Source organism: Symphalangus syndactylus, chromosome 2, assembly GCF_028878055.3.
Source record: "Symphalangus syndactylus isolate Jambi chromosome 2, NHGRI_mSymSyn1-v2.1_pri, whole genome shotgun sequence".
Lineage (NCBI taxonomy): Eukaryota > Metazoa > Chordata > Mammalia > Primates > Hylobatidae > Symphalangus > Symphalangus syndactylus.
Genome location: NC_072424.2, coordinates 42,615,956 through 42,642,989, shown reverse-complemented (window position 1 = coordinate 42,642,989; position 27,034 = coordinate 42,615,956). Strand labels below are relative to the sequence as shown.

Sequence of the window (27,034 nt, the reverse complement as noted above, 5' to 3'; positions counted from 1 at the left end):
TTCTTCCATGATGATTTAGAGGGACTATATTCAAACCAGTACAAATATTTCATAAATAATATCTGACTGTTTTCTAACCAATTGAGTAATTTGTTGCACAATAAGCCACCTCACATCTAAGCAAGAAATACATTAAATTTGACTAGTAAAGACATTATTTAATGAATTAGGACACAATTAAAATTTGCTTTAAATATTTGAGGGAGAGGACACCACACTTCTTTTCAATGAAGAGAAACATTTTTACAGTCCAGAGGTCTTTTTTTTTTTTTTTTTAACACTGATTATGCCATGACTTCGTTCCAGCATGAAGTTATGCTGGAAATAGGTTCCAGCAGCTCAGGCTCCTTCCCATTGGTTCTCACAAAGGGTGCTTCTCTGGGTGGAGCAGGCTGGTGCTTCAGTTAAACCCAGGTACCTTTCTCTCTGGCTTCTTTTTCTGATCATTTTCCTTCACGTGTTTCGAGAAGCTATCTCAGCTCTTAAGAGTGCTTATGTGCTCAGTATGCACATTAATTCTCTTGGCAAGAATCTTGCCAAAGCTTCTTTGTTTACAACAATGCCAACAGCATGTTGGGTAACATTGTAGACTCTTCCAGTTTTGCCGTGGTAACACTTGTAGGCATTCCTTTTTGAACAATATCCATTCCCTTGATGTCTACAATATCACCTTTCTTATAGATACGCGTATACATGGCCAAAGGAACAACTCCATGTTTTCTAAAAGGCCTAGAGAACATACATCGGGTGCCTTTCTTCTTTTCCTTTGCGTTCGTCATTTTGGCAAATTACTAGAAGATGGCTGCTCCAGCTGAAAGGATACTTTTCTCTATTTTTCTATTGTTTTGTCTGTCTTTATTTATGTATTTATTTATTTATTTATTTTTGAGGCAGAGTCTTGCTCTGTTGCCCAGGCTGGAGTGCAGTGGCGCAATCTGGGCCCACTGCAAGCTCTGCCTCCCAGGTTCGAACCATTCTCCTGCCTCAGCCTCCCGAGTAGCTGGGACTACAGGCACCCGCCACCATGCCCAGCTAATTTTTTTGTATTTTTGGTAGAGATGGGGTTTCACCATGTTAGTCAGGATGGTATCAATCTCCTGACCTCATGATCTGCCCGCCTCGGCCTCCCAAAGTGCTGGGATTACAGGTGTGAGCCACCGTGCCCGGCCTGTCTTTATTTTTTTTAAAGCAGTTCTCTATATATTATGGATACCAGCCCTTTGTCAGTTATATGTGTTAAAACTATCTTTCCCTAATGGCTTGACTTTTCATTTTCTTTATGATGTATTTTGATGAAAAGAAGTTTTAAATTGTACCAGTCCTTTCCTTTATGGTATGTCCTTTTAAAAAAATCTTCTTTAATAAATAGTGGTCTTCCTTTACTTTCCTTACTTTAGAACATATGTCAACTTGCGTTAAAATTTTAGACCATTGCATTTTCTGAAGAAATGAGTGGATATCTTTTTCAATAATATTCCTATATATAAAAGTATTTTTAATTAAAATAGTTAATAAATCAGATTTTTAAATCCAAAAAGAAATATACACCTATGTTCCTGCTTGCTACCAAGAAGGAACAAAACAGATATAGACTAGAATAATCCTTTATGTGGTGTTTAGGAACACACACATACACACACACACGACCCAGTAAAAGGGATCTAATTCCATTGCCACTTCCTTTAGTATTGCTATGCTTTACTTCTGGGTATAAATTTCTCTCATGAGCAGGTATGTGTAGCTATTAAACATCTAAACATTTTTTCAAATAATATGTTTCTTTTTATTTTGAAAGGTGGGAAAATTGACTTCTTATTCATACACATAGAGCAGGATTGTCTTATGGATTAGCCATCATTTTATTTTTTTATAATTTATTTTCTATAATTTCCTATGAATATTTTATATTTCATGTTTTCATAGTTTATATGATTTTATAGGATTTCTATGCTTTGTCCGAAGCCTATGTTAACGTATATCCCCCACTAACAAAGGCTAAAGGAACTCAGAGGAACCGACATAATCACTTGCATATATGTGATGACATCTTGGAGGCTATATAAACATTCACATCCCAGCCACCCCTTCTGAAAGTGAAAGGCTTCAGATCCTAAACAGGATTTGCAAGGAAAGGGAGACCCTGTTTATGCCATTATTTCAACTTAGGGGTAGAGGAACTATAAGGAAGCACACCTTACAATTTTGTTAGCTTAGATGCTATGGAACTTCTGCTATTAGCAGAAATCAAATTTGTTCTTCCGGATTCAACATAGTCTCAATTATATTTTCAGAGTCGTTGGCCAGAGTTCCTAAGCAGATATTCTTGTTATTTGGCTGCCTATCTGAATCTTGTACCTCTCACTTTGCCTTGTTCTCTGACACTTGCTTTCTTGAACTATTTATTCTTTGTGTGTGAAGGAAATTATTGACTTAAAGGGAAATCTATTATATAATATCGTATAATATCAAGTTAAATAATTAACATATAAAATATATTTGTTTGAAAAGTTTGTAAATGTAAAATATGTGGTCATGTGTGTTTGCAAATATTTGGAATATTAATGTAGACATTAGAGTTAGAAGAAATATACCGTATTAAATAAATTTAGGAGAACATAAAACAATCAATAAGATACATAAACTTATAAGTGAACTAATGAGAAGACTTGGAAGTGTTTACAGCCTTGCAATTATAGCAGTGAAATAGGCCAAGAACAATGTGGAGTACAACCAAGTGAATCAGAGGCTTTGGATAAGGCAAAACCATCCAGCTACTACTTATTTTTGCCTCTGATACAAGACCCCAACTCCCCTCTTCTTGTGACATTTTAGTGAATAAAAACCACAAGCAAATGGATAGTCATAATAAATAATATTTATAAATAATAAATAATATTAAATAATTAGCTTCATGAGCCCTTTCTGGAGGAAGAATTATGGTAACATCTGAAGAACATTTTAATAGAATACAGAATGCAAAATACTGCAGAAGGACTTAAATGATGTCAGGAATATACTAAGTTAACAAGCTAAAAAATGTTGTAAGGATGACAGTTGTCCTTTCTCCTGCTAGCGCAGTGTTGTAAATGAATATTGCCTCCCCCGCCCTTTCTTAGATTCTGGCAATATGAAAGGAAATCCTTGAGGAACAAAGTGGGGGAGTCAGCTAATTATTTTATCACTAGGAAATATAAGGAAACTTCCACTTAAAATTGTTCTCTAAACTCAACTAGCATTTTTCAATCATAATTGCTTGTAGGTTTCAGAAAGTTAGAGAAGCTGTTGAAGATCCTTTGAAATAGTGGTTGCTTCCTTAAGCAACAAGATTCAACAAGTAATGTCAGTGGCAGCTGTATAGTGAAAAGACCTGGTCTTCGGAGTTTGTCAGAACTGGGTCCAGCCAAGTGTGGTGGTACAACCTGTAGGCCCAGCTACTCGAGAGGCTGAGGTAGGAGGATCACTTGAGCCCAGGAGTTTAAGATCAGCCTGGGAAAGATAGACCCTGTCTCTAAAAAAAAAAACATATATATATATATATATATAAAGAAATAAACTAAATAAAAATATTAAAAAGAAGAAAAGCTATGTCCAGATCAAGCTCTGTCATTTGCTGGTGGCATTACCTTGAGTGAGTTATTTAACTTCTCTGAGCTTCAGTTTCTCTGTGTAAAGTAACCTATTGTATAGGATTGAGATTTCCATCACTATTAAATGTTTAATGGAGATTCAGTGCACAAGCCGGAGCTGAGAGTGAAAGTTCATTGCTTATGATATACACTACCCTTTCAACTACCTCCAAAACGTACCTAATCAAGAATGCCATCAGCAGACAGCTTGCAAAATTAAATGCACTCCATTATCCCAGTTTCTGCTTGGAGAAAATTGACATGGGAAAGAGAATAAATTCTGTTATTTATGTATTTATTTATTTTGAGATGGAGTTCTGCTCTTGTTACCCAGGCTGGAGTGCAGTGGCGTGATCTCAACTCACTGCAACCTCTGCCTCCAGGGTGCAAGCGATTCTCCTGCCTCAGCCTCCTGAGTAGCTGGGATTACAACTGCCTGCCACCAGGCCTGGCTAAGTGTGTGTGTGTGTGTGTGTGTGTATTTTTAGTAGAGACAGGGTTTCGCCATGTTGGCCAGGCTTGCCCCGAACTACTGACCTCAGGTGATCCACCCACCTCGGCCTCCCAAAGTGCTGGGATTATAGGCGTGAGCCACCGTGCCGGGCCATAAATTCTGTATTTAAAGTCATATCTGTTAACTGGGAATAAAAGAGCATTTTATCTCTTATGTGTCAACTAGCAGAAACTAGCAGAATTTAAGATAGTTGAAAAATCTATACAATACTCCAAAGAATCTTTGCAATTGATAGGTATAGTGAAAGCCTTTCTGTTCGACACTTAAACATTTTTATTTTTCATCTTAAGAGACATGTAAATTACAAAGCACATGCTGGCTCTAATGAAAGGTAGCAGCCAGTCTTCAAAACATAAAGCTTTGACTTAGTTTATACTTCATAAAAGAAAACAACACGGGTAATTTTATAGTTCTTTATGAATAATGCTCTTAGGAAATAAGTTGATTTCGAGAAAATTAAGCATTTGAATATATTTTTCTTATTTGCAGCTCACCAGGACATGATTATAGCTTCTCAAGCTTATCTAAAATAAAAGATAATATATATATCAACATTTTTGATGAAATGATGACTGAAAAACATGAGGTAAAATAAAATAAAAGATAATATATATATCAACATTTTTGATGAAATGATGACTGAAAAACATGAGGTAAAGTAGAATAATTACAGTAGCCAATGCTGAAATAATTCTAAGGTCAAACTCAATGAAGTCTAGTAACATGTAATATATGCTTTTAGATGCAATGTCTACATCCAACATTTTCTTGAAAGGATTTGAGGCAACTTGCAATAAAATCAGACGTATGACAAGTCAGTTCAAAAATAACAGAGATCATAAACCACATACAGGAGGAGGAGGAATAAATATATCAAGAACTTGGGAGAAGTAGGTTTCTGCAATTGAACATTACATTTGAATGTGAGCTTCCTGTAGCCAATACAGAAATATAAACAGAAATAGGTTACATATTTCTCATTATCTGATCAAAGAAAATACACTACTCCTACAAAAGAGATCAAATTATTCCTAAGGCTAAAATCCAGTTCTACTTAATCTAATTTCTAAAATTACTGACTGTCATCCTTATAGATGTGTAAAAGTTCCTAGCACAATGCCCAGCACCCTAGCAAGCTCCAAAATAAACGTTAGTTTCCTCCCTATTGAACTTGCTACTAAAAATATAAAGATGCATACCCATAGTATCTACTCTTTTAAGGTATGTAGATTAAATGCTTTAATAGAAACGTTTTCCAAATTCTATGGCAATGCTACTGAAGGAGCAATTAATTCTACCTGGAGGGACTGGGGATCCATGTCAGAGAAATTGAACAAGACTTTCAACAGTAAGGTTCAGGAACGAGCCTTCTCTAAAAACCACTGCAAATCATAATGGCTATGTTTTCTAGGAGATACAACACACATTCTTATTAAAGAAACTTTAAATCAACCATGATAAATGCTGAGGGTAAAATATTGAGCGATAGTTTGGTGATAGCTTTTCTCCAAGGAGTTAAACTGAGTAGCGTTCTGATGATCAAAACTGATAACGGGTAAAGCTTAGAAAACCCAAAAGAATGTCTAACAAATTTTCTCTCTCAAAGGTGAATTATCTCAAAGACAAATTTGATCAGAATTGAATAGCAGTTGATTAACAACTGAACCCTTGAAAGTGCTTTGCATTGTTATTAGAGTGAGATTGTTGTTACTGGAATGAGATCCACATGCTTTAGATATCAGACTTGTTTGTGACAATATTGGCATGCTCTTTAAAAAAAAGAAAGGGCCTTGCATTCTTGCCCTCCTCTCATGGACAAGGTTTTAGGGTAGGTATGGGCCAAAACATTCCATTGTCTTGTAAATGACTAGAGCTAGGCTGAGCCCCGAGATAGCCACGCAGTTGAAAGAAGGTTTTAAGTTATCACTGAACACTATTTTGTCTAGAAATGTTTCATTTTTCCTCTTTTTTTCTCTGTGCCCCTCCTGTATATTTTCTTCCTGCTATCAACTGTTTTCTTAATTCCCTCGGATCTCCCTTTCTTTAGTTATGTATTAGCAGAAAGCTGAAGACTTGGAACTCTCACAGACACATAGCCTATTTTTAACGCTCGGCATGAAAGAGATGGACTGAACTGCCTTTGGAACTGGCAGAGCAAGCCCCATGCATACTCCAGATTTAAAACCTAGGTTAACTGAAACTCTAACAAAAATCCCAGTGGCCACAGAAAGAGCTTAAACTAACCCAAAACTCAGATACTGGTTTAAATACTTTTAAAAAAAAATAGTTATTTTCCAGATTTTAAAATTTATTAGCATATAAATTTTCAGCATAGTCTCATAATTTTTGACTTGCCATTATCTCCTCTCCTCTGGTTTCTAACTTTATCCAACTATGTCTTTCAATTTTTAAAAAAATTATTTAATTTGGAAGATGTTTGCCTATTCTTTAAAAAACCAACTACTGAAATTGTTTTTACTTTTCACTTTTTTGTTTTTCTAATTCATTTATTTCCACATGTATTTTAATTATTTTTTTCTCCCTATTCCCCCAGGGCTATAATTTTTGTACTTACTTTGGCCAAATGTATTGAATGCCTAGTTTGTTTGATCTCTTGCCTTCTCATAAATAATGGAAACATTCTGAAACTATAAATTTATCTCTGTAAACATCTTAGACTATGTATTTTATATTTAGTGACTTATTTTTTATTTTATATATGTAACATATATTATATACATATAATTAATATATATATATATATTACATTTTCTTGCTTGGCCTAACAGTCTTCTAATATTGTCTTTGCATTTTCAAGTGTTTGAAAGGCTTTTGTGTAAACTTTTGATTTTAAATTTCAGTTTTATTACCTTGTGGAAATCATACTGTACATTGGAGCCTTCAGTCCCATGGTTCATTTGGTCAAGCCACTCTCCCAACTCCATGACTGCTAATTAACATACAAAGATGTTCATCCTGATGACACGATAAGGGACCCTATTGGGCAAGCTATATTGCTCACAAAGAAATTATCTTCCAGGACAAAGATGAAGGGGTTACTTTGATTTACAATGGGTTGAGAGACTAAATATACAGATATCTGAGTTTTATTTATATGAGTTATTTAAAGAGATGGTCCAATCATAGCAGTACCTCTTCCACCATTTAACCATCAGAGTGCCTGGCCCTGCTTCAACTTACACCAGGATATGCAGACTTACCACATACACATTATAGCTCCGGATATTAAGTCTTGTTTTTATCACTTGATATATACAGTTCTCATACTAATAGATTCCTTAAAGGTTGCTTCATATATAATTCATATTGTTGATCTTAAAATCTTTCATTGCTTCTCAGAGAGGATGCATAAGGAACCAATTTTACGTACTTTTATTTTTATTTGACTTTGAAGTTCAGGGGTACACATGCAAGTTTGTTATACTTGTGTCACGGGGGTTTGTTGTACAGATTATTTCATCACCCAGGTATTAAGCCTAGTATCCATTAGCTGTTTTTCCTGATCCTTTTCCACCTCCCACCCTCCACACTCCAATAGGCCCCAGTGTGTGTTATCCCTCTCTATGTGTCCATGTGTTCTCATCGTTTAGCTCCCACCTATAAGTGAGAGCATGTGGTATTTGGTTTTGTGTTCCTGTGTTAGTTTGCTAAGTATAATGGCCTCCAGCTCCATCCATGTAGGGAACTAATTCTAAAGTGAACTTTGATAGAGCTATAATCTATAGCCTCAGGCAAGGTAGACCTAAGAAGCCTCCAGCATCTCTGGGACTTAGGATGGAAAGATTAATGCAGTTGAGAGCACATCAGTCAGAATTCCAAGGACTTGATTGCTACAAAGCTACCTAAGTGTGCCTATTACCTTTTAGACTAGATCAGCACAGTCCATCTTGCTCAGCTCTGTTGTTGCTGGTTAGCCTCTGGATTTAAAAGACCCTTCTCATATTCCCTGGTAAGTGGATGGGGTAACTTCTTAAGTACAGAAAGTTGGAAGGGCTCCTAACGTCCAAAGCAGTGGTTATGAACTAAAGGCAGGAATCAGGGTTTTGGCAGCTTTTTTCAAACTTCAGCTATTTTCTTTCACTTTCCCTAGATTCTCTGGCCTTTGGCTGATGAAATGAAAAATATAAGTGGCCAAAAGTGGAGTAGATTATAGGGTGCTGCCAATGGGAGGGGTGGTGGTGGTATCGAATGCCAATCCCTTTTATGCCTAACCCCTGCTTCTCCCTACTACAAATACTTTCTCTAATTTTGAAAATAGTGTTATTGAAGAATGATTAGCATACAATAATCTGCACATATTTAAAGTGTATAATTTGACAAGTTTTGATATATGTCTATATCAATGAAACCGTCATCACAATTAAGATAACAAACATATCCATTACCCTCAAAACTATCCTACTGCTCTGTTGGCATATCTACCTCCTGCCTGCAACCAGTGATTTGTGTTCTGTCACTATTGTTTCTATTTTCTAGGATTGTATAGAAAATGGAATCCTAAGCTATGTGTTTTTTTTTTTTTTGGTTTTGCTACTTTTACTCAGAAAAATTATTTTCAGATTCATTCATGTTGTAGTTTTATCAAATAGTTCATTTCTTTTTATTATATAGCAGTATTCCATTGATAAACATGCATTTCATTGCTTGTTTATATATTCACCTGTTGATGGACGTTTAGATCGTTTTCATTTTTTGACTATTATAAATAAAGCTGCTATGAACATTTGTGTAAAGTCTTTTTATAGACAAATGCTTTCATTTCTCTTAGTAAATAAAAATAGCTGGATATGATGGTAAATGAATATTTAAGAAACTGCTAAACTGTTTTCTGAAGTGATTGTACCACTTTTTATGCCCACCAGTAATGTAGGAGACTTCCAGTTCTTTCACTTTCTTACAAACCCTTGGTCAAACTTTTAAACTTTAGCCACTCTAATAGTTGTGTGGTGGTTTCTCATTGTAGCTCTAATTTGCATTTCCTAATGACTAATGGTGATGGGCACCCTTCCATGTAAATATTTATTTGCCATTTATATATCTTCTTTGGTGAGGTGTCTGTTCAAGTCTTTTGTCTATTTTTAAAATTGGGTTATTTTCTTATTGAATTTTGGGAGTTCTTTGTATTCAAGTCTTTTGTCAGATACATGATTTGCAAATATTTTCTCCCAATATGTAGCTTATCTTTTTATTTTCTTAGCAGTGTGTTTTGAAGAGTGAGGTTTTTAATTTTGATGAAGTCAAATTTATCAACTTGCTTTTGATGTCATGTTTTTTAGCTCTGTATTTTGCAACTCTCTTTCTAGGTTCATACGTGTTAGATATATATTACATATTACATACATATTTCTTTTTGATGAATAGATTCCTGTATCAGTATAAAATATCTCTCTTTATTCCTGATTATATTTCTTGTTTTTAAGTATGGTTTGTCTGTTATAAATATAGTGACTCGGCTTTCTTTTAATTAGTGTTTGTATAACATATCTTTTTATTTTCTTTTAAGCCGTGTCTTTATATTTAAAATGGGTTTACTCTAGACAGCATACAGTTGAGTCTTGCTTTTTAATCCACTCTGACAATCTCTGCCTTTGAATGTATGACCATTTACATTTTGTATAATTATTAACCTGGCTGTGTACCATCTTCCTATTTATCTTCTGCTTATCCCAACTATTCTTTATTCTTTTTTCCTGCCTTCTTTTGGATTGATGGGATACTTTTATGATTTCATTTTATTTCCACTATTGGCTTATTAGCTATAATTGTTTGTTTTCTTAACTGTTGCTCTCAGGTTTACAATATTCTCTTTAATTCACCACAGACTATCTGTACATAATATAGTACCACTTCACATATAGTGTAAGAGCAGGATACTATAATATAATGCCTCCATTTCCCCTTCCTTGCATTGTGCTAGTGTTGTCATACATTCTACTTTACAAAAGTCACAAACTCCACAACAGATAATTTTCTCTCAGACTATTATTTTTGCTTTAAATAGTTATCTTTCAAATAAATTAAAAAGCAAGAAAAACATATCTTTTCTATTTACCTTTTGATTTCTTTTTTTTTTTTTTTTTTTTTTTTTTGAGATGGAGTCTCGCTCTGTCGCCCAGGCTGGAGTACAGTGGCGCAATCTCGGCTCACTGCAAGCTCCGCCTCCCAGGTTCACGCCATTCTCCTGCCTCAGCCTCTCCAAGTAGCTGGGACCACAGGCGCCTGCCACTACGCCCGGCTAATTTTTTTTTTTTTTGTATTTTTAGTAGAGACGGGGTTTCACCATGGTCTCGATCTCCTGACCTTGTGATCCGCCCGCCTCGGCCTCCCAAAGTGCTGGGATTACAGGCGTGAGCCACCGCCTCCGGCCTTGATTTCTTTTTTAAAAGAGAATGACTTTTTATATTTACCTGTGAGTTTATAAAACTATTCATCACATGATATTAAGTAATAAAAAATTATTTATTTTCATAGGATCACTGTCTCAAGAGCTGTAGTGGTCACTCATATATAAGAAAGGATTGGCTTGGATCCATTGTCTTCCCTTTTTCTGCTCTTCTGCAACAATCTGAGGTAAGAGAAAATGCTTCTTTGCTCATTCTAAGTTTTGACCTCTGGATAATAGAAACACTTTCTCCCAGCTACTTGGAGAGGCTGAGGCAGGAGAATGGCGTGAACCCGGGAGGCAGAGCTTGCAGTGAGCCGAGATTGCGCCACTGTACTCCAGCCTGGGCGACAGAGCGAGACTCCGTCTCAAAAAAAAAAAAAAAAAAAAAAAAAAAAGAAACACTTTCTGTTGTCTTTGAATCAGACTCTGTGATTGGCAGGCTGGTAGGTCAGTTAAGATGATCCTGTATTAGAATGTTCTGGGCTTTTGAAGTGTTTGAAGATTTGAACTGTCTCTAGACAGTTCTTTAGAGTGTTCACTAACAAAGAATAGGATAGTATCTTGAGTGTTTACTAACAAAGAATAGGAAAACTAGTCTTAGTTCTTAAAACAACATTTATATTTGCATGTAAGAGTTCTATAAGATCAGATTCATGAAACATTCTGAATAATGGTGTTGTTTTGTAATCATGGGTACCAGGAGTTTCAGCTTGTTGACACTGTGTATTGACAATGGTAAGACCTATGATCTGCACCTAGTCTCTATGAGAGCCTCAGAGGGCTCTGCTGTTGGGTTATTATGTAGCAGGAAAATGCCTACATGACTAGCAAGGTAGAAAAGCCCCAGCCCAGACTCCACTGTTACTTCTTCACTGAGTGATGGTAGGCAAGGCACTTGACATCTCTGACGCCATGCCAGACACTGGAAATGTGAAAAGTCAGAAATGAATTTTCTACCTCAATGAGTTCACTGTCTATGGAATAAAACTAACATTTCAGTACAATGTGATAATGCTGTAGTGCTTTAATAGAGGTATGAGATAAGTACATGGGAACATACAGTAGGGAGTGCTTTACTCTTCCTGGTTTGCAAGTGGAAATGCTGGGGGAGTGGTTCAGAGAGTTTGGTAGATAAGAGGAGACTAAGGAGGAGAATCAAAGATCAAAGAAAACTTAACATAGGTGATAACTTTTGAATTAAGTCCTTAAAGATGAATTTCTCAAGAAAATAAGGGCTTGACAAATTGGTCAAGCAAATAAGGGCTTAATTTAGGTTGCCTTTTGCTACCCTGCTTTTCCATCATGGGTTTCTTCCTGCCTATGTGTCCTGACACCAAATTTCCAAGGAGATAACAGTGCTCTCAGATTTATTTTAGAGACAATCATTTAAAAAATATATACAAATCCTAGCTCCTTTGCTTGTCAAGGATTGTGAGCCTTGTTTATTGATTGCACAAAGTCACCACTGTACAGTGTCATAGTAGTACATAAATGGCTGCCATCATATACCAATTAAAGTGTTAATGAACTTTCTGTTCCTACTACCTGGCTGTCATGTTACCAACTAAAGCTATTGGTAAGGAAGTGGGAAAGAACGAATATCAGGTAGGCGAGTAGAGGTGCCTGCACAATGTGCAATCCCATGAAGTCATGACGGCACATGTTGCAAAGACCGGCAATAGGAATAGACATTGTTGGAGGTACAGCTACAGGGCTTCCTATGTTTTTAAGTCCCTGTGGACACTGCTTAGTCTCAGGCCAGACTGCAGGATACAGTGGTAGGTAAGAGTGTGGACTTCAAAGGTGGACACATCTGGGTTGTAATCCTGGCTCCACTACTCATTACTTTTGTGATCTTGCACAAATACTTCAATTCTCCGATCCTCAGTTTCCTTATTTGTGAAATGGAGATAAGGGCAGTGTCTACTCCATTGAATGATATGATCTATATCAAGCACTTGGCACAGGGTCTTGCACATTAGTAAGCACTCAGTAACTATTAGCTATCATGTGTTTTTTTGAGACAGCATCTCACTGTGTTGCCCAGGCTGGAATGCAGTGAGACAATCATAGCTTATTGCAGCCTCAGCCTCCCAAGCCCAAGTGATCCTCCCACCTCAACCTCCTAAGTAGCTGGGACCACAGGTGTGCACCACCACTCCCAGCTAATATTTATTATTATTATTATTTACCTCTTACACACATGCACGCACACATACACACACATACACACACACACATACAATTTCCCCTACTGTGGACCTCAGGGTTGTCTTTCTTGCTGTTACACATTTTCTCTTTATAGACCCAATACAAAATGTAACATGATCTTTTAGCTTCCTCTCTGAGCCTGCATTAGATTTTCTAAGAGCTTTATGGCTGGTATCGTAACTTGCTTCTTTGTTTCATTCCTTTGTTACTCCTACCCTCTCTACATAGTACATATTAGGCAGGCACCCAAGGTGTCAAGGGTGCCTATGAACACATCACCACAGAGAACCTGCTCATTCTTGGGCAAGTACAAATGAGTAGAAACCCATTCACGCAAGCAAGCAAGCTTTCTGTGATGGAGTGGACCCCGCTGGGCCTTAATATTTGACTGATGTTTATTTTCATCATTCATAATCCATTATACTGATATACTCTTTCAGATTAGTGGAACATTTCAAGTAACTATTCCACCAGTTTTGCTTGGGTATACTTGGAGTAATACTTATGTATTTCCTAAAGAAGATTCCAATGAGAAGAATTTAAAAGAATGTACATTCTTAAATATTTTTGCTACCATTGAACCTCAAATATCATATGTCACCTGTAATCCAACACTAGATAAGGTAGGTTTTACATTGAATTTCTTTTATATATACCATCAAAGAAGTATAAACTATTTTAAAAACCAGTGATAATAATTTCAAAGATGGCAAAAATAAACATTGGTTCTTGACATTTTCCTGTGAGAACAATATAGTACAATGTTGAAATACTTTAAATTTTATTGTAGTTTTTAGGTCAAACAGACGTCTTGCAGAGAGCACAGATTTTTAAAAAGAATTGTAAGGCAATGTTTCCCAACCGAAGAATCATAACTACTGTTTTTAATGATGAAGGGATACAGTTCTTAGTCACGAGATATATCAAGGCATTAAATCCACCTCAGCAACTTCTGGATATATTTCTTCACAATTCTAATGCAACATTTGTAAGTTATAATTATTTTTAACATCTTCATTTTGATTAAAGGGAATCTGTGAAGAATCACTTTTACCTTTTGTGTATTTGGGTTCAATCTAGTGAGTCGTCTGTCCTCAAAATATTTGTACTGTTTGTGAGTCATAAAGCTCCCTTAGCTGGACTCTTTAAGCTAAAATCAAAAGTTCTAATTTAGATTGCCTATTGCTACACTGCTTTTCCATCATGGGTTTCTTCCTGCCTGTGTGTCCTGACACCCAATATCCAAGGAGGTAATAGTGCTCTCAGATCTATTTCAAAGACTATCTTTATCTTTTAAAAAATACATATAAATCTGAGCTCCTTTGCTTGTCAAGGATTGTGAGTCTTGTTTATTAATTGCATGAAGTCACCAGTGTAGAGGAACATAATAGCACATAAATGGCAGCTATTGAATATCAGTTAAAATGTTCATGAACTTTTTATGTTAACACATTATTTGCACCCCTTTCTCCCTTCCTAGATTAGTCTGAGTCTTTGTCTCCAGCACTATAGGGGAAAAATCCATAGTATAACTTACATTGTTTGAGAAAGCACATTGTACTACCCTAATATCTCCCTGCTGCAACAGCTTATAATAAAGTTATATTCACAAAAATAATTGTGATAGATTTTGAACCAAAAAACAAATAAAACCTTTGCTATTCTTCAATATCTTAAAATTTTTTAACAGTTGTACTTTAAAGTACATGTTTAATGTGGAAACATATTATTGTAATATTTAAAATTTTAGTAATAAATTACTAAATAAATAATTAGTAAATAAATAAATATAAATAAAATATAATGGTTACATGCACCCTGTGCAGTCAGTCCAACTTGGGCTCAGTTTCCCGGAGACTTCACATATTGCATTAGCCATGGAATCCAGGGCAAGTTATTTTATTACTCCAAGCTTATTTCCTCTTCTGTAATAGTAGAATAATAATAGTGTCTACTTTTATAGGCTTAGATTATATGCTAAATGAGACAGTGCATGTAAAGCATTGTGCTAAGCGATGGACATACAGTACACACTCAATAAATGTGAATGTTATTCTAGGACCTCATTGCTCGATTTGTATCTTTGATTCCTTTTATGCCTAATACACCGGATGAAAATGATGGTTCAGATATATGGATGACATCAGAGGTAATAAATTACATTTTATAATTAAAATGTATAGTATTTCTTTTAAGGAAACCTTTTAAAAATATTATGTATTTATGTATTACTTTGCCTTGTGAAATTTAAAAGTATTTAATAATTTTATACATCACCTTCAGCTCCATAGCAATCTATGGAAATAATTCATGAATACCAAAAATCTTTTCAACATTCTAAGTGGTAGCTCATGAATATTTTGACTCAATGGGAATTCCAGGAGTATAATATTATGCCATTCTCCAGAGAGCAGTATGACTTGTCACTATGGAGTTGGTCAGACTCTGAAGTCTTGTGCAAGTGCTGTCACTTCCCGAAAGCTTTCCCCCATCACCCCCCTCTGAGTGAAGAGCTCGTAGAACAGTGCTCTTCCTTAGCACTTAGATTAAAGTCCTCTTTACTCTGATTGCCAAATAAAATACAGGCCCCATGCAATATTCAGGACAAACTTTTAGTAATAAATTACTTGTTGTTTATCTGAAATTAAAATCTAACTGGGCATCCTATAAGTTCTTTTCAAGTCTGGCAACCCTAAGTAGAGTATTTAGAGTATTTCTTCCATTTCAGCTTAAATCATGTTTGTGTCATAAACCATGAGTGTATGACTGATTCAGTTTCACAAGAAAAGAATTATTTTCTCTCACCTAACACACAGTCTTTGGAGTAAAACAACCAACCTTGGTTCAAATCCTAGTTCAAAGACTTAATAGATGTGTGACCTAAGATAAGTTAACTTATTTGGACCTCAATTTCCTTATCTATGTCATACAGGAGTTTTAAAAAGACTAAATGTAGTAACATGCAAAGCATCTGGACCTCAGGAAAACTTAGTTCCCTACTGTCGTCCTCTCCCTACTCCTCTTATAAAATCCAGAACCTCCTTGGCCTGACAATGAAGACTATTATTATTCTGCCCTTAGCTCACCTGTTCACACTGTTCTTTCAGAAGGGCCTCCTTAACTATCCTCCCTAACCCCCATCCTTCACCATCAGGTTCAGCCAATGCACACTGATAGGGCCATATCAGTTGTTAAAACATTGCAATGCTTCCATACTGATCGGTAAATAGTCATTGCCATGAGCTCTCTAGCTCCCCAACCCTTACCCCCACCTCCCTGGCCCCCACAGCTCCTTCTCAGGAAGGGTATTGAACTGGAGAGTGCATGTCACATCTTTTTTTTTTTTTTTTTTTTTAAATGGAGTCTCGCTCTGTCGCCAGGCTGGAGTGCGGTGGCACGATCTCAACTCACTGCAACCTCTAACTCCCTGGTTCAAGCAATTCTCCTGCCTCAGCCTCCTGAGTAGCTGGAATTATAGGCACACACCACCAGGCCCAGCTAATTTTTTTTTTTTTTTTTGTATTTTAGCAGAGATGGGGTTTCACCATGTTGGCCAGGATGGTCTCAATCTCCTGACCTCATGATCTGCCCACCTCAGCCTCCCAAAGTGCTGGGATTACAAGCATGAGCCACCGCGCCTGGCCACATGCCTTATTTAAATGATGTAGCCACTAGTCAGCAACAGATTGTTGCCATCTGAACATTTGGACCCAAGTCTTTGCTAGAGTTTTTTTTTTTTTTTTTTCAACAAAATCCAGAAATCTAGAATTTTCTAAGAAAATGTTCTTTTTTTGACATTCTGGGAGCCAAACAAAACACACCTGTAGACTAGAACTAGGTCATAGACCACCAGTTGGCTACTTCTGCTATACTTTTTCTCCCCTGCTATATTGCTGTGCTTTACTGGGCACTCTCTATTTGATCTGTTACACCCTGCTCAGCTGTTCAGCTCTTTGAGTTGAAGACGTTTCAGAGTCACTTTTCCTGATTAACATCCAACTCAGATTTCTTCCTTTCTTTGAGTTGACAGTACTATATTGGTACAGGACAGAATGTAGCTCCACAGCCCAAAGGATCACTTCCTACAAACACTATATGATTCCCTATCAGATAAGGTTCCTCGAAATACCAGTCCATATGCCCCTGCTTGCCCAGGGCACTTTAATATTTGTCCTAAACAAAAACATCCCATTTTGGGTATAAATTGTCGGGTCACTCTATTCAATATCTACATTAAGTGTTCTATAATAAAGGTGGCCCCAATGCTCCAAGTCAATGTTCTCTTCCTCTAATGCCCTAGCAAAGCCGGAGCTGTCTGCTCTGCTGTCAACTTAGCAACTTGGTAAAAATAAATGGGTTTGGAACTGGAGTGAGTACAGGTGCTCCGCATCAGTTGGATGCTTGCATTACTCAATTTTCCCGCTCTTTTTTTTTTTTTTTTTTATTCCTATTGCTTTTGTCTTAGCGCTGCATCAGTTTGGCTATTGGAAACAAGGAGGAGCATGCCATCCTTCTCTGTAATTTCTTTCTGTATTTTGGAAAGAAGGCACTGGTCCTCTTGGGAACCTCAGCGTTAGAAGTAAGTGCTGGAGTTCATACTGAAATAATGTAAGCAAAAGGAAATCAGATTTCAGCTGCAAGTTTAGAAGACTTCAAACCCAGGTTTCCATCTCTTCACAAACTAATTTGGAATTTCATGGGCAAGCAATGATTAGTTAAGAGGATAATATTGGTTCATCAAAATTTCTACAATTTAAAGAGTGATTTCCTTTTGCTTTTCTCCCTTGTAAAAGAGTACTAAAAATAGTGCTACATCATAGGGTTACTGGGAATATTAAATGACTTAGTACATATTAAGGGACTGAGAGCAGCACCTGGACACAATAAAGGTGGTGGTGATGGTGGTGGTAATGTAGTAATAGTTATAGTGTAGTTGTGGCAGCTGTTATCCATCCTTACCACCATGATCATCATATGGTTTTTGTTTTTATTTTTGTTTTTTGAGATGGACTTTCGCTCCTGCTGCCCAGGCTGGAAGGCAATGGCGTGATCTTGCCTCACTGCAACCTCTGCCTCTCGGGTTCAAGTGATTTTTCTGCCTCAGCCTCCTGAGTAGCTGGGATTACAGGCGCCCACTATGCCCGGCTAATTTTTTGTATTTTTAGTAGAGATGGGGTTTCATCATGTTGGCCAGGCTGGTCTTGACTCCTGACCTCAGGTAATCCATCTGCCTTGGTCTCCCAAAGTGCTGGGATTACAGGCATGAGCCACTGTGCCCGGCCCATCATATGTTTCTAATAAGTGTATTTTAAGATCTGTAAAAAAAAAAAAACACTTCTCCTCATGCTCCATTGCTGGGGTTTTAATCTTATAAGAAGTGAGCCAGGAATGAATGTTTCCCTATCTGAAATGTTTACAGCTTAATTTATATGCTTCTACATTTGTACCACCAGAAAGCTATTATTTCTGAACTGTTTCTAGCCCTACCATGAGTATCTTACTAAGTGTCAGTATTTACAGTCTTGCCTTATGGATTTTGTCATGATGATTTATTTCCTTGTATTCTCTTGGCATCATTTATTATTTCATTGCCAAGCTTGTTAACTATTAATAGAAGTTCATTCCCTCTATATGATCTCCTGCCATAGTTGTAAGTGCCACTAGATGGCAGTAAACAGTCAACAATATTTTGGCAACTATTTGCGTTAGTACCTGTGGACCAACGCTGCAGGAGGTAGCCCTGCACAGTTTCACCTCAGCCATGTGGTTAAGGTAAAGCCTCCTCTTTACTATAAAGACGATGAGCACAGAGACCAAGAGCAAGGGCTGTGAAGTCGAGGAGAGCAGGCTGCACAGCGTAGTTTAAAGAATATGGGTTTGGGGGACAGTCAGACACAGGTTTAAAATGCAGCAATTGCTGAGCATGGTGGCTCATGCCTATAATCCCAGCACTTTGGGAGGCTGAGGAGGGAGGATTGCTTGAGCTCAGGAGTTCAAGATCAGCCTGGATAACACAGGGAGCTCCCACCTCTATAAATAAATAAATAAGCCAGGCATAGTGACACATACCTGTGGTCCCACATACTTAGGAGACTGAGGAGGGAAGATCGCTTGAGCCTGGGAGATCGAGGCTGCAGTGAGCTATAATGGCACCACTGCACTCTAACCTGGGCAACAGAGCGAGACCCTGTCACACACACAGACAAAAAACCCAGCAATGCCACTAACTGTATGATCTCAGCCTTGTTTACTTCTCTGAGCCTCAGTTACCTCCTCATGAAACAGGAGTAATGCCACTCATGGGCTCTTTTGACAAGTCTCTTAACCTCTGATTCTTTATATGAAAGATGGGCACAATAATCAACCCTTCCTCCCAGAATTTGGAGTGAATGAAAGTGACAAAGTTAGTGTTATTCTTAGCATAGTATCTGATGCAAATAAATACTCAATAAATGTTAAATAGTCTCATTATTATTATTACCTAAAAATTTTTATTCTTTGCTAGGATAGGCTTACACTAAAAAAGGTCTTATCTTTCAGAGTAAAATAATAACAACATAATAACTACTTTTTATTCCTCAGACTGGTTTTCTGCATACTTCCCTTTAGCTTCTAATTGCAAATCTTGTTCCCAAATTTAATTTAATGGCTTTTTAACTTTACTTGGTTTTGTCAGAGCCTTAAGCCAGTTTCCATTTCCTATCTCTGCCTGGTGTTCACCCTCAGTCTCCAAATATATTCTAACCAAAGCAGGGATAGTCCATATAGCATCTTGTATGAATTAGACAAAAGTGCCCTACCTCAAAACACTGCAGTACTATCTGTTGGGAAATCCTTGTAATGCACTGATTTGTTAAAACAACAGCTGTGTTGCCATCAGGGCACACTCTGCAGGACCATACATGACAGCACTGGCTCACAAGTTCTTTCATCTGAATCCTCATGCTAACCTTGGGCTGAGGATTTCTGGAGCTTTGGTTTTTTGTTTTTGTTTTTGTTTTTTTCATTTCAAAGAAAATGTAAAAGCCCTCAAAAAGGCTTTTATTTATTTTTGTTGTTTGTTTGTTATTGAGACAGGATCTTACTTTGTCACCCAAGCTATAGGGCAGTTGCATTATCACAGCTCATTGCAGCCTCAACTTCTCAGACTCAAGCGATCCTCCCACCTTAGCCTCCCAAGTAGCTGGGACTACAGGTGTGTGTGTGCCGCTGTGCCCAGCAAATTAAAAAAAATTTTTTTGTGGTAGATACAGGGTTTCCTTATGCTGCCCAGGCTGGTCTCAAACTCCCAGGCTCAAGTGATCCTCCCACCTCAGCCTCCCAAAGAGCCAGGATTACAGGCATAAGCCACCACACTCCACTAAAAAAGGCTTTAGAAATCAGAATCATCACAGTATAATTTCCATATAAAAAAATTATTCAAATCCACCAAAAATTACTTTCTTTTTTCTCATACAGGGGCATGTGGCTTATGTAGTAACTCAAGAAACTAATGAATATTTGCTTTGGAATCCATCAACTGGCCAATGTTATAAGCAGTTTGACCCGTTTTGTCCCTTAAAAAGTGTAGATTGTTTGTTTGATGATAGAAATGTAAGTATATGGGGAAAAAAAATCTTGAGTTATCTCCTCAAGAGTCACCCTGCCTATACACTAGAATCACCTGGGGAACTTTAAATATAGTCTATCAGATTCCCTAGGGCATGGGGCGGGGCAATCTTTTTTTTTTTTTTTTTTTTTTTTTTTGAGACGGAGTCTCGCTCTGTCGCCCAGACTGGAGTGCAGTGGCGCAATCTCGGCTCACTGCAAGCTCCGCCTCCCAGGTTCACGCCATTCTCCTGCCTCAGCCTCTCCGAGTAGCTGGGACTACAGGCGCCCGCCACCACGCCCGGCTAATTTTTTTTGTATTTTTAGTAGAGACGGGGTTTCACCGTGGTCTCGATCTCCTGACCTCGTGATCCGCCCGCCTCGGCCTCCCAAAGTGCTGGGATTACAAGCGTGAGCCACCGCACCCGGCCGCAATCTTTTATCCCTAAAGCTTCTCCAGGTGATTGTGTAGTGCCTTCAAGGATGAGAACCATTGAGGTAGTCTAATGATCATGAAACCCTAGAATCTCTTTATCTCCTGCCTCAGAACCCCACTGGGATTCTGCCACTTCATTGAGTAGTAAGACTGTAAAATTTTGCTCCTTCCTTATCAACAATGGGCCTTGTGTTCCTATGGACCTACACTAATATTATGTTAATATTTTCATAGGTCTGGTTTAATATTCAACAAAATAATACACCAATGGCTGTATTTTTTGACTATTCAAAGGAAAGTTTCTGGAAGCAGTTGCTTCCAAAAAACGTTCAAGGAACAAAAATACAAAGCATACAGGTAAATCATATTTTCCCAGGGGTGTCTGTATGAGAGTTACCATTGCTTCTAATCTTTACTAATTGTGACAGCTCTTATTATGTTTTATAGTTGGTTGGTTACTGAAATATTTGGCAATATTAATTAAAAAACTAGTTTTCTCTGCCATCTAGCTCGGGCTCTTTCCCCTACTTGCAGAAAAAATAAATTGAGAAGAAAGTGACATCTCAAATGCAAATTTAGATGCTAAAATAGAATTTAAATTTTTTTCATCATAAAACATAACATACAATGTTCAAGATGTGTAGTAAGTTCTTACTCTGACCTAGCCCTCCTGCGCCATATCTATGGTAAGGATCAAGTAGAAAAATTGACAAACAAGAAGCTTTCTGGACTCCCAACCGTGACAGTTGTCTCATGGAATAGAAACAGGACAGAAACACTAGCAGTGAGTAGGCTGGAGCAGGGATGGCAGCAAGATCTGAAAATGCTTCATGAAAGCCAGAGAACCAGAGCAAGCATCACTTTTTAAAGACAGGGACTGTGGTGGGGCTACTTTACTTCCCTATTTTTGAAAGGAGATGGGAAGGAAAGCTGTAGACTCACTGTCTGGGGCTCAGGGGACAGGAGACCAAGAAGTAACTCAATCACTACATGGCTTGGCTAATGAATCTGTGATGTACTCAGTATTACTTTGGGAAGGCACTAGAAATACCATGTCAACAGCTGTTTCTGGATTGAGGGCCAAGCTGTGGCAGGGTGTCGGCAATTGCCAAGTCCACAAATGAGGAGACAGGAGCCCAGAGGGAGGGAGGGAGAGAGAGAGAAAGGATAAGAGAGAGCAAAAGAACAACAGAAAAATTAGGCAAAAGACAATTCATAGAAGTAGTAACTTACATGCTAAACCTCACTCATAATCAAGGAAATATAATTTAAAACAATAAAACCATTGCTGGACATGGTGGCTTATGCCTGTAATCCCAACACTTGGGGCAGTCAAGCCATGAGGATCACTTGAGGCCAGGAGTTCGAGACCAGCCTGGGCAGCATAGCAAGACCCTGTCTGTAAAAATAAAAACAAAATAATTACCCGGGCATGGTGATGATGTGCAAGTGTAGTCCCAGCTACTCAGGACACTTAGGTGAGAGGACTGTTTGAGCCCAGGAGGTTGAGGTTACAGTGAGCTATGATCGCACCACTGCACTCCAGCCTAGGAGCCTACTGCAAGACCTTTTCTCTAAGATAAATAAACAACTAAAACAATAAAATTATTTCACATGCATAAAATTGGCAAAAAAAAAAAATGTGTGATCATACTAAGTGTTGGCAAAGAGGCAGAGAAGTGGTGGGAGCATACATTTCTGTAAATGCTTTGGAAAACAATATGTTGATAATACCTGGTGAAGGTGAAGATTCTCAACCTTTGATCTGCCAATGCAAATTTCTCAGTGTATACCCCAGAGGAACATTCAGAGGGAGACAAGTACAACAACGTTCATTAGAGAATTGCTTGAAATAACAAAAATTTGAAACAGTTCATCAACTGGAAATCAGTACATGAGTTGTGAAGTACTTATACAATGAAATCTTCTGTACAGCAGTAAAAGGTGAATGAACTGAGCCATTTACAGTTGTTCCCAATTTGACTGTCAGTGCATTACATCAGAATCTCTGAGGGTGGAACCCACATGCCAGGAGCTTTGAAGGCTCCCCAGTTGATGCCAACGTGCAGCCAAGGTTGAGAATCACTGGCCAAGAGTCATGCATATCTATATGAAAGAATATAAAAAATATAATGCTGAGCAAAATAAAAAGACATGAAATGACACATACAGTACAAAACCATTTATGTGGAGTTTGAAAGCTGTATATCGTTTATGTATACATAGATATGTGGTGATGTAGAAGAGCATTCATGGGAATGATAAATACCAAATTCAGATTAGAGGTTACTTTTGGAGAGAAAAGGAATGAGATCAAGGAGCAGTATACAGAGTATTTCAAGTCTGTCTGTAGTATCTTACTTATTTTTTAAAAGTCTAAAACTAATATGGAAGAATGCAAAGATCAGATATAGCTAGGTGGTAGGTATGCTAGGTGGATGTTCATTACATTATTCTCTATGTTTGCCTGTATAGATTCAAGGCAATTCACACTATCAAAAAGAATGCATGGTGGCTGTGGGGGAAGAAATCAAAGAGGGCCCAAGTATATAAAATGATGGATTTCTGGCTGGGTGAGGTGGCTCATGCCTGTAATCCCAGCACTTTGGGAGGCTGAGGCAGGTGGATCACTTGAGGTCTGGAGTTCGAGACCAGCCTGGCCAACGTGATGAAATCCCGTCTCTACTGAAATTATAAAAAAAAGTAGCTGAATGTGGTGGTGCACACCTGTAATCCCAGTTACTCGGGAGGCTGAGGCAGGAGAATCACTTGAGCCCAGGGTGGCAGAGGTTGCAGTGAGCTGAAATTGCACCACTGCACTCCAGTCTGGGCAACAGAGTGAGACTCTGTCGAAAAAAAAAAAAAAAAAAGTGATGGGTTTCTTTCTCATTCAACGTCTCTTTCCCACTCTCAAAGAAGAAGTCACTGTCAGTAGTTTCTCATGCATCCTTCTAACATTCTCCATGCAGATGCAAGCATATATAGGTATTTTTATATTTCCTATTTGAAAAGTCATTTTAAAGAAGGGGAAATGTGCTTCTCTTTCTTGAGCAAGCCACATTTAAAGCCTCTATAGCCCATACCTTGCTTTGCCCATCCCAAAGCTGTGACCAAAGCATTGCTGCCTCCTAGGGGGAGAATAATCTATTTCGAGATGAGGCTCTTGTTTGTTTAATGTATAATCATTCTCTTGTTCATTCAGGTGATATTTATTGATTTCCCACTATGAGCCAGTGTTACGTTAGATGTAGATACTACAAGGAAAAAGACATATCTCAGTGTTCTTGGAACTTGGATTCTAGAGGAAGAAACAAAAGGGAGCAAGCAAGTGCAGTACAGAGCAATGAGTGCTGTTACAGAAGATATGATGGTGCTTTGGGGAGTGCACAGCAGGAGGCCTTGAGGGAGGGGAGTTGTAGGGGCTTCCGGGAAAGAATGATGAGAAGCATGAGTGAGGAAGGGTGAGCAGGAGCTGGCCTAGATAAAAGTCAGGAATGAGAATGGTCCCGACAGATAGCAGGAACAGCGAATGGGAAGACCTGTAGTGGCAAGGAGATATCTGTCCAGGAGCTGAGAGGCGAGGCTGGCCAATGCTGGGGTGGACAGTCCTGGTGAGAGTTTGGGCCTTTGTCCTCAGGGCAGACAGAAGCCAGCATCTCTAAGGCAAGGGCTGCTGTGATCTAAATTGTATTTGTAAAAGCTACACTGACTTAGGACTGAAACTAAAGCCTTCTGCCAAGTTGAATCTATAAATATAAAACTCATAGTTGTGTTTAACTTGTATCTCTACTTCTTTCCTGTGGGTTCATGGCCCTCCATCTTCTGCCTTGCCACATACATCCCAGAATAAACCACTATCTAGAGTGAACACTATTACACACAATTGTGAACACAAATTTGAATGTGCGTGAGGAGAATGTGGGTACTCAGAAGTGGTGTTAACAGGGAAATCCCCTTGAAGTTTTGAAGGACATGAGTGCCCAGGAAGAAAGAGGCCTTTGCCAGAAAAGGAAAGGATAAACACACCATAAACTTCTCAAGTCAGCATAAACCAGGCCTATTTTTCAGGCCTGAAGGTGGCCTAACTAATCCACAGGAATTGCCCAGTGAGGAGTAGACAGCCGTTGGTGACAGTAATTAGGGAATTCTGTCCACCTGTCCTGTGTGAGATAGCTGCCAGCTCCTGCAAGATGACACAAAGTCATCCTTCCCTTCCTCGGTATCTCCCGTCTCCTACCATGCTGTACTGTGGGGCTCCTCCCTGTGCCTGGGACCATCTCTAATCCAGTGCTCCTCCACCATGGCAGGCATCAGAGCCAGCAGAAGGGGAGCTTGTTAAAACACAGGTTGCTGGGCCTCACCCCTAGAGTTCCTGATTCAGTAGATCTCAGGTGAGGGCCAAGAATTTGTGTTTCCAACAAGTTCCCGGATGTGAGGTTGCCAGTCTGGAGGCCACACTTAGGAACCTAGAGGCCTATCAAATGTTGCCTCCTTTTTACACAACCCTCATTCCACTCACGAGGGGGGAACATCTGTCCCTGTCCCTACAGCTGCCTCTTCCTCAGCTCAGGAATACCCAAAGTAAAAACTATCTAAACCCAGCCCCTCACTCTTGTCCATGTGAGCCCTGCAAGGAGTTGAGGGTTGGGTTGGCAAGGAACTTGAGAAGTCCTCTCCTCCCAGAAAATCCTGCCCAGGAAGGGAACTGGAAGAAACATGGAATAGCACTGTTCCAGGCAAAGGCTTGGAGACAGGGGAGGTTGAAATGGATTCTGTGTATGTGCATGTGCATGTGTGTGTGTGTGTGTGTGTGCATACACACACACAAGCACAAAGAACTGGCTTCTTCCAGCTGAAAGAAACAAATAATCAAAGAAGGAAGATGATCAACCATGTTAGAATAATAATATCTGATGTTTGTTGAGCATTCCATATGTGCCAGGCTTTATATGTATTACTTTATTTTAAAATCTTCACAAAACCCTAGAGCAGTGGGCACTATTATTATCCCTTCTTAAAGACTCAGAACAGAGAGGTGAAGACTTCGCCAAGGTCACAGTGGAAGACACCAGTGCAGCTGCCAAAGATTATTTGGTAGAATCCATACAGTGTCAAATGCTTGTTTGAAAAATGAATTGGGGCGCCAGGTCTGTTTTACCCAGGAAAATATATCTTTTGTAAACCCATCCCCCATCCCCTATTCTCGTGAAGCAGTGTGAAAATAAAAGAAAATGCTGTGGTCTGCATGTTACCTATGGAATTGAGTGTTTTTGCCACAGAAGCCTGGTTTGTCTTCCTCCTCATTATAGCTGGCATTCCAGGAGTGACTGTGATGTCAACATGGTCTCTAGAATCTATTCTAACTTTTGGTTGTCTATTTCAGCCTGAAGAAATAATTTATTTTGAAACTGATAAAAGCATGGTAGAAGATCTAAGGAATAGGTACCGTGTTTTCCCCTAATCTCTTGTTGGGTTACCTTTCAGTCTTCTGACCCACCCATTCAAAATACCTGCTAGATCAGCAACAGAAGCACGAAAAAGGAGTTTATAATATTTCCAGCTGGCCCAGTGGCTCACACCTATAATCCCAGTTCTCTGGGAAGCCAAGGTGGGAGGATCACTTGAGCCCAGGAGTTTGAGACCAGCCTGGGCAACACAGGGAGACTTCATCTCTACTAAAAAAAAAAAAAAAAAAATAGCTGGGCATGATGGCATATACCTGTAATCTCAGTGACTAAGAGGGGGAGGATCGCTTGAGCCCAGGATTTTGAGGCTGCAATGAAGTATGATCATACAACACACCACTGCATTTCAGCCTGGGCAACAGAGTGAGGCCTTGCAAAAAAAAAAAAAAAGTTCCAATGAACCACCTGGCTCTTCGTACATCCATGGAAAAGTGGCCCCTCTGCCATCCAGGGAATTCTTTGATAGGACAGACTAAGTTAACTCTGGAAACATTGTGGGCCACCACTGGAAAGTTCTCAACATAGGTGCCTGTTGAGCCTATAGTGATAATAATGCAGTAGCCAACACTTCTTGAAAGGACATGAAGGTAAATGACCCGTGACTTGACATCTGGTAAAAACATCCCAGTTAGGCGGTAGAAACGGCAGTACTGCCACTGCTGGACACTCCCAGCCTCCCAAGCACCTACACGTAAGTGCCTGAGGAAGTCAGTCAGTCAAGCCCAAAGGGCCACAGGCTTTGCAGCAGGACTCGCTCCCAGGCCATGTGTGTCAGAGGCTTCTAGATCT

The 27,034-nt window shown here is 38.6% G+C and overlaps 1 protein-coding gene and 1 pseudogene across 3 annotated transcripts in view; one reads left to right on the top strand and one right to left on the bottom strand.

Annotated features, from left to right (window-relative positions):
- Window positions 1-116: 116 nt before the first annotated feature.
- Window positions 117-922, bottom strand: LOC134735799 (large ribosomal subunit protein eL21-like; annotated as a pseudogene).
- Window positions 923-4,738: 3,816 nt separating this feature from the next.
- The window catches only part of LOC129468540 (protein CC2D2B), a 30,498-nt gene continuing 8,202 nt past the window's right edge, over window positions 4,739-27,034 (top strand). The window contains exons 1-9 of one of the 3 annotated variants that reach the window (XM_055254239.2): window positions 4,739-4,793; window positions 10,633-10,731; window positions 13,198-13,380; window positions 13,548-13,745; window positions 14,817-14,906; window positions 17,223-17,336; window positions 20,216-20,350; window positions 21,015-21,137; window positions 26,164-26,222. In XM_055254239.2, coding sequence (XP_055110214.1) covers window positions 4,773-4,793; window positions 10,633-10,731; window positions 13,198-13,380; window positions 13,548-13,745; window positions 14,817-14,906; window positions 17,223-17,336; window positions 20,216-20,350; window positions 21,015-21,137; window positions 26,164-26,222 — 1,022 coding nt within the window. In that variant the 5' untranslated portion in view covers window positions 4,739-4,772. The remainder of the gene's footprint in view (window positions 4,794-10,632; window positions 10,732-13,197; window positions 13,381-13,547; window positions 13,746-14,816; window positions 14,907-17,222; window positions 17,337-20,215; window positions 20,351-21,014; window positions 21,138-26,163; window positions 26,223-27,034) is intronic. The other 2 variants (XM_055254272.2, XM_055254327.2) reach the window with 2 other exon arrangements.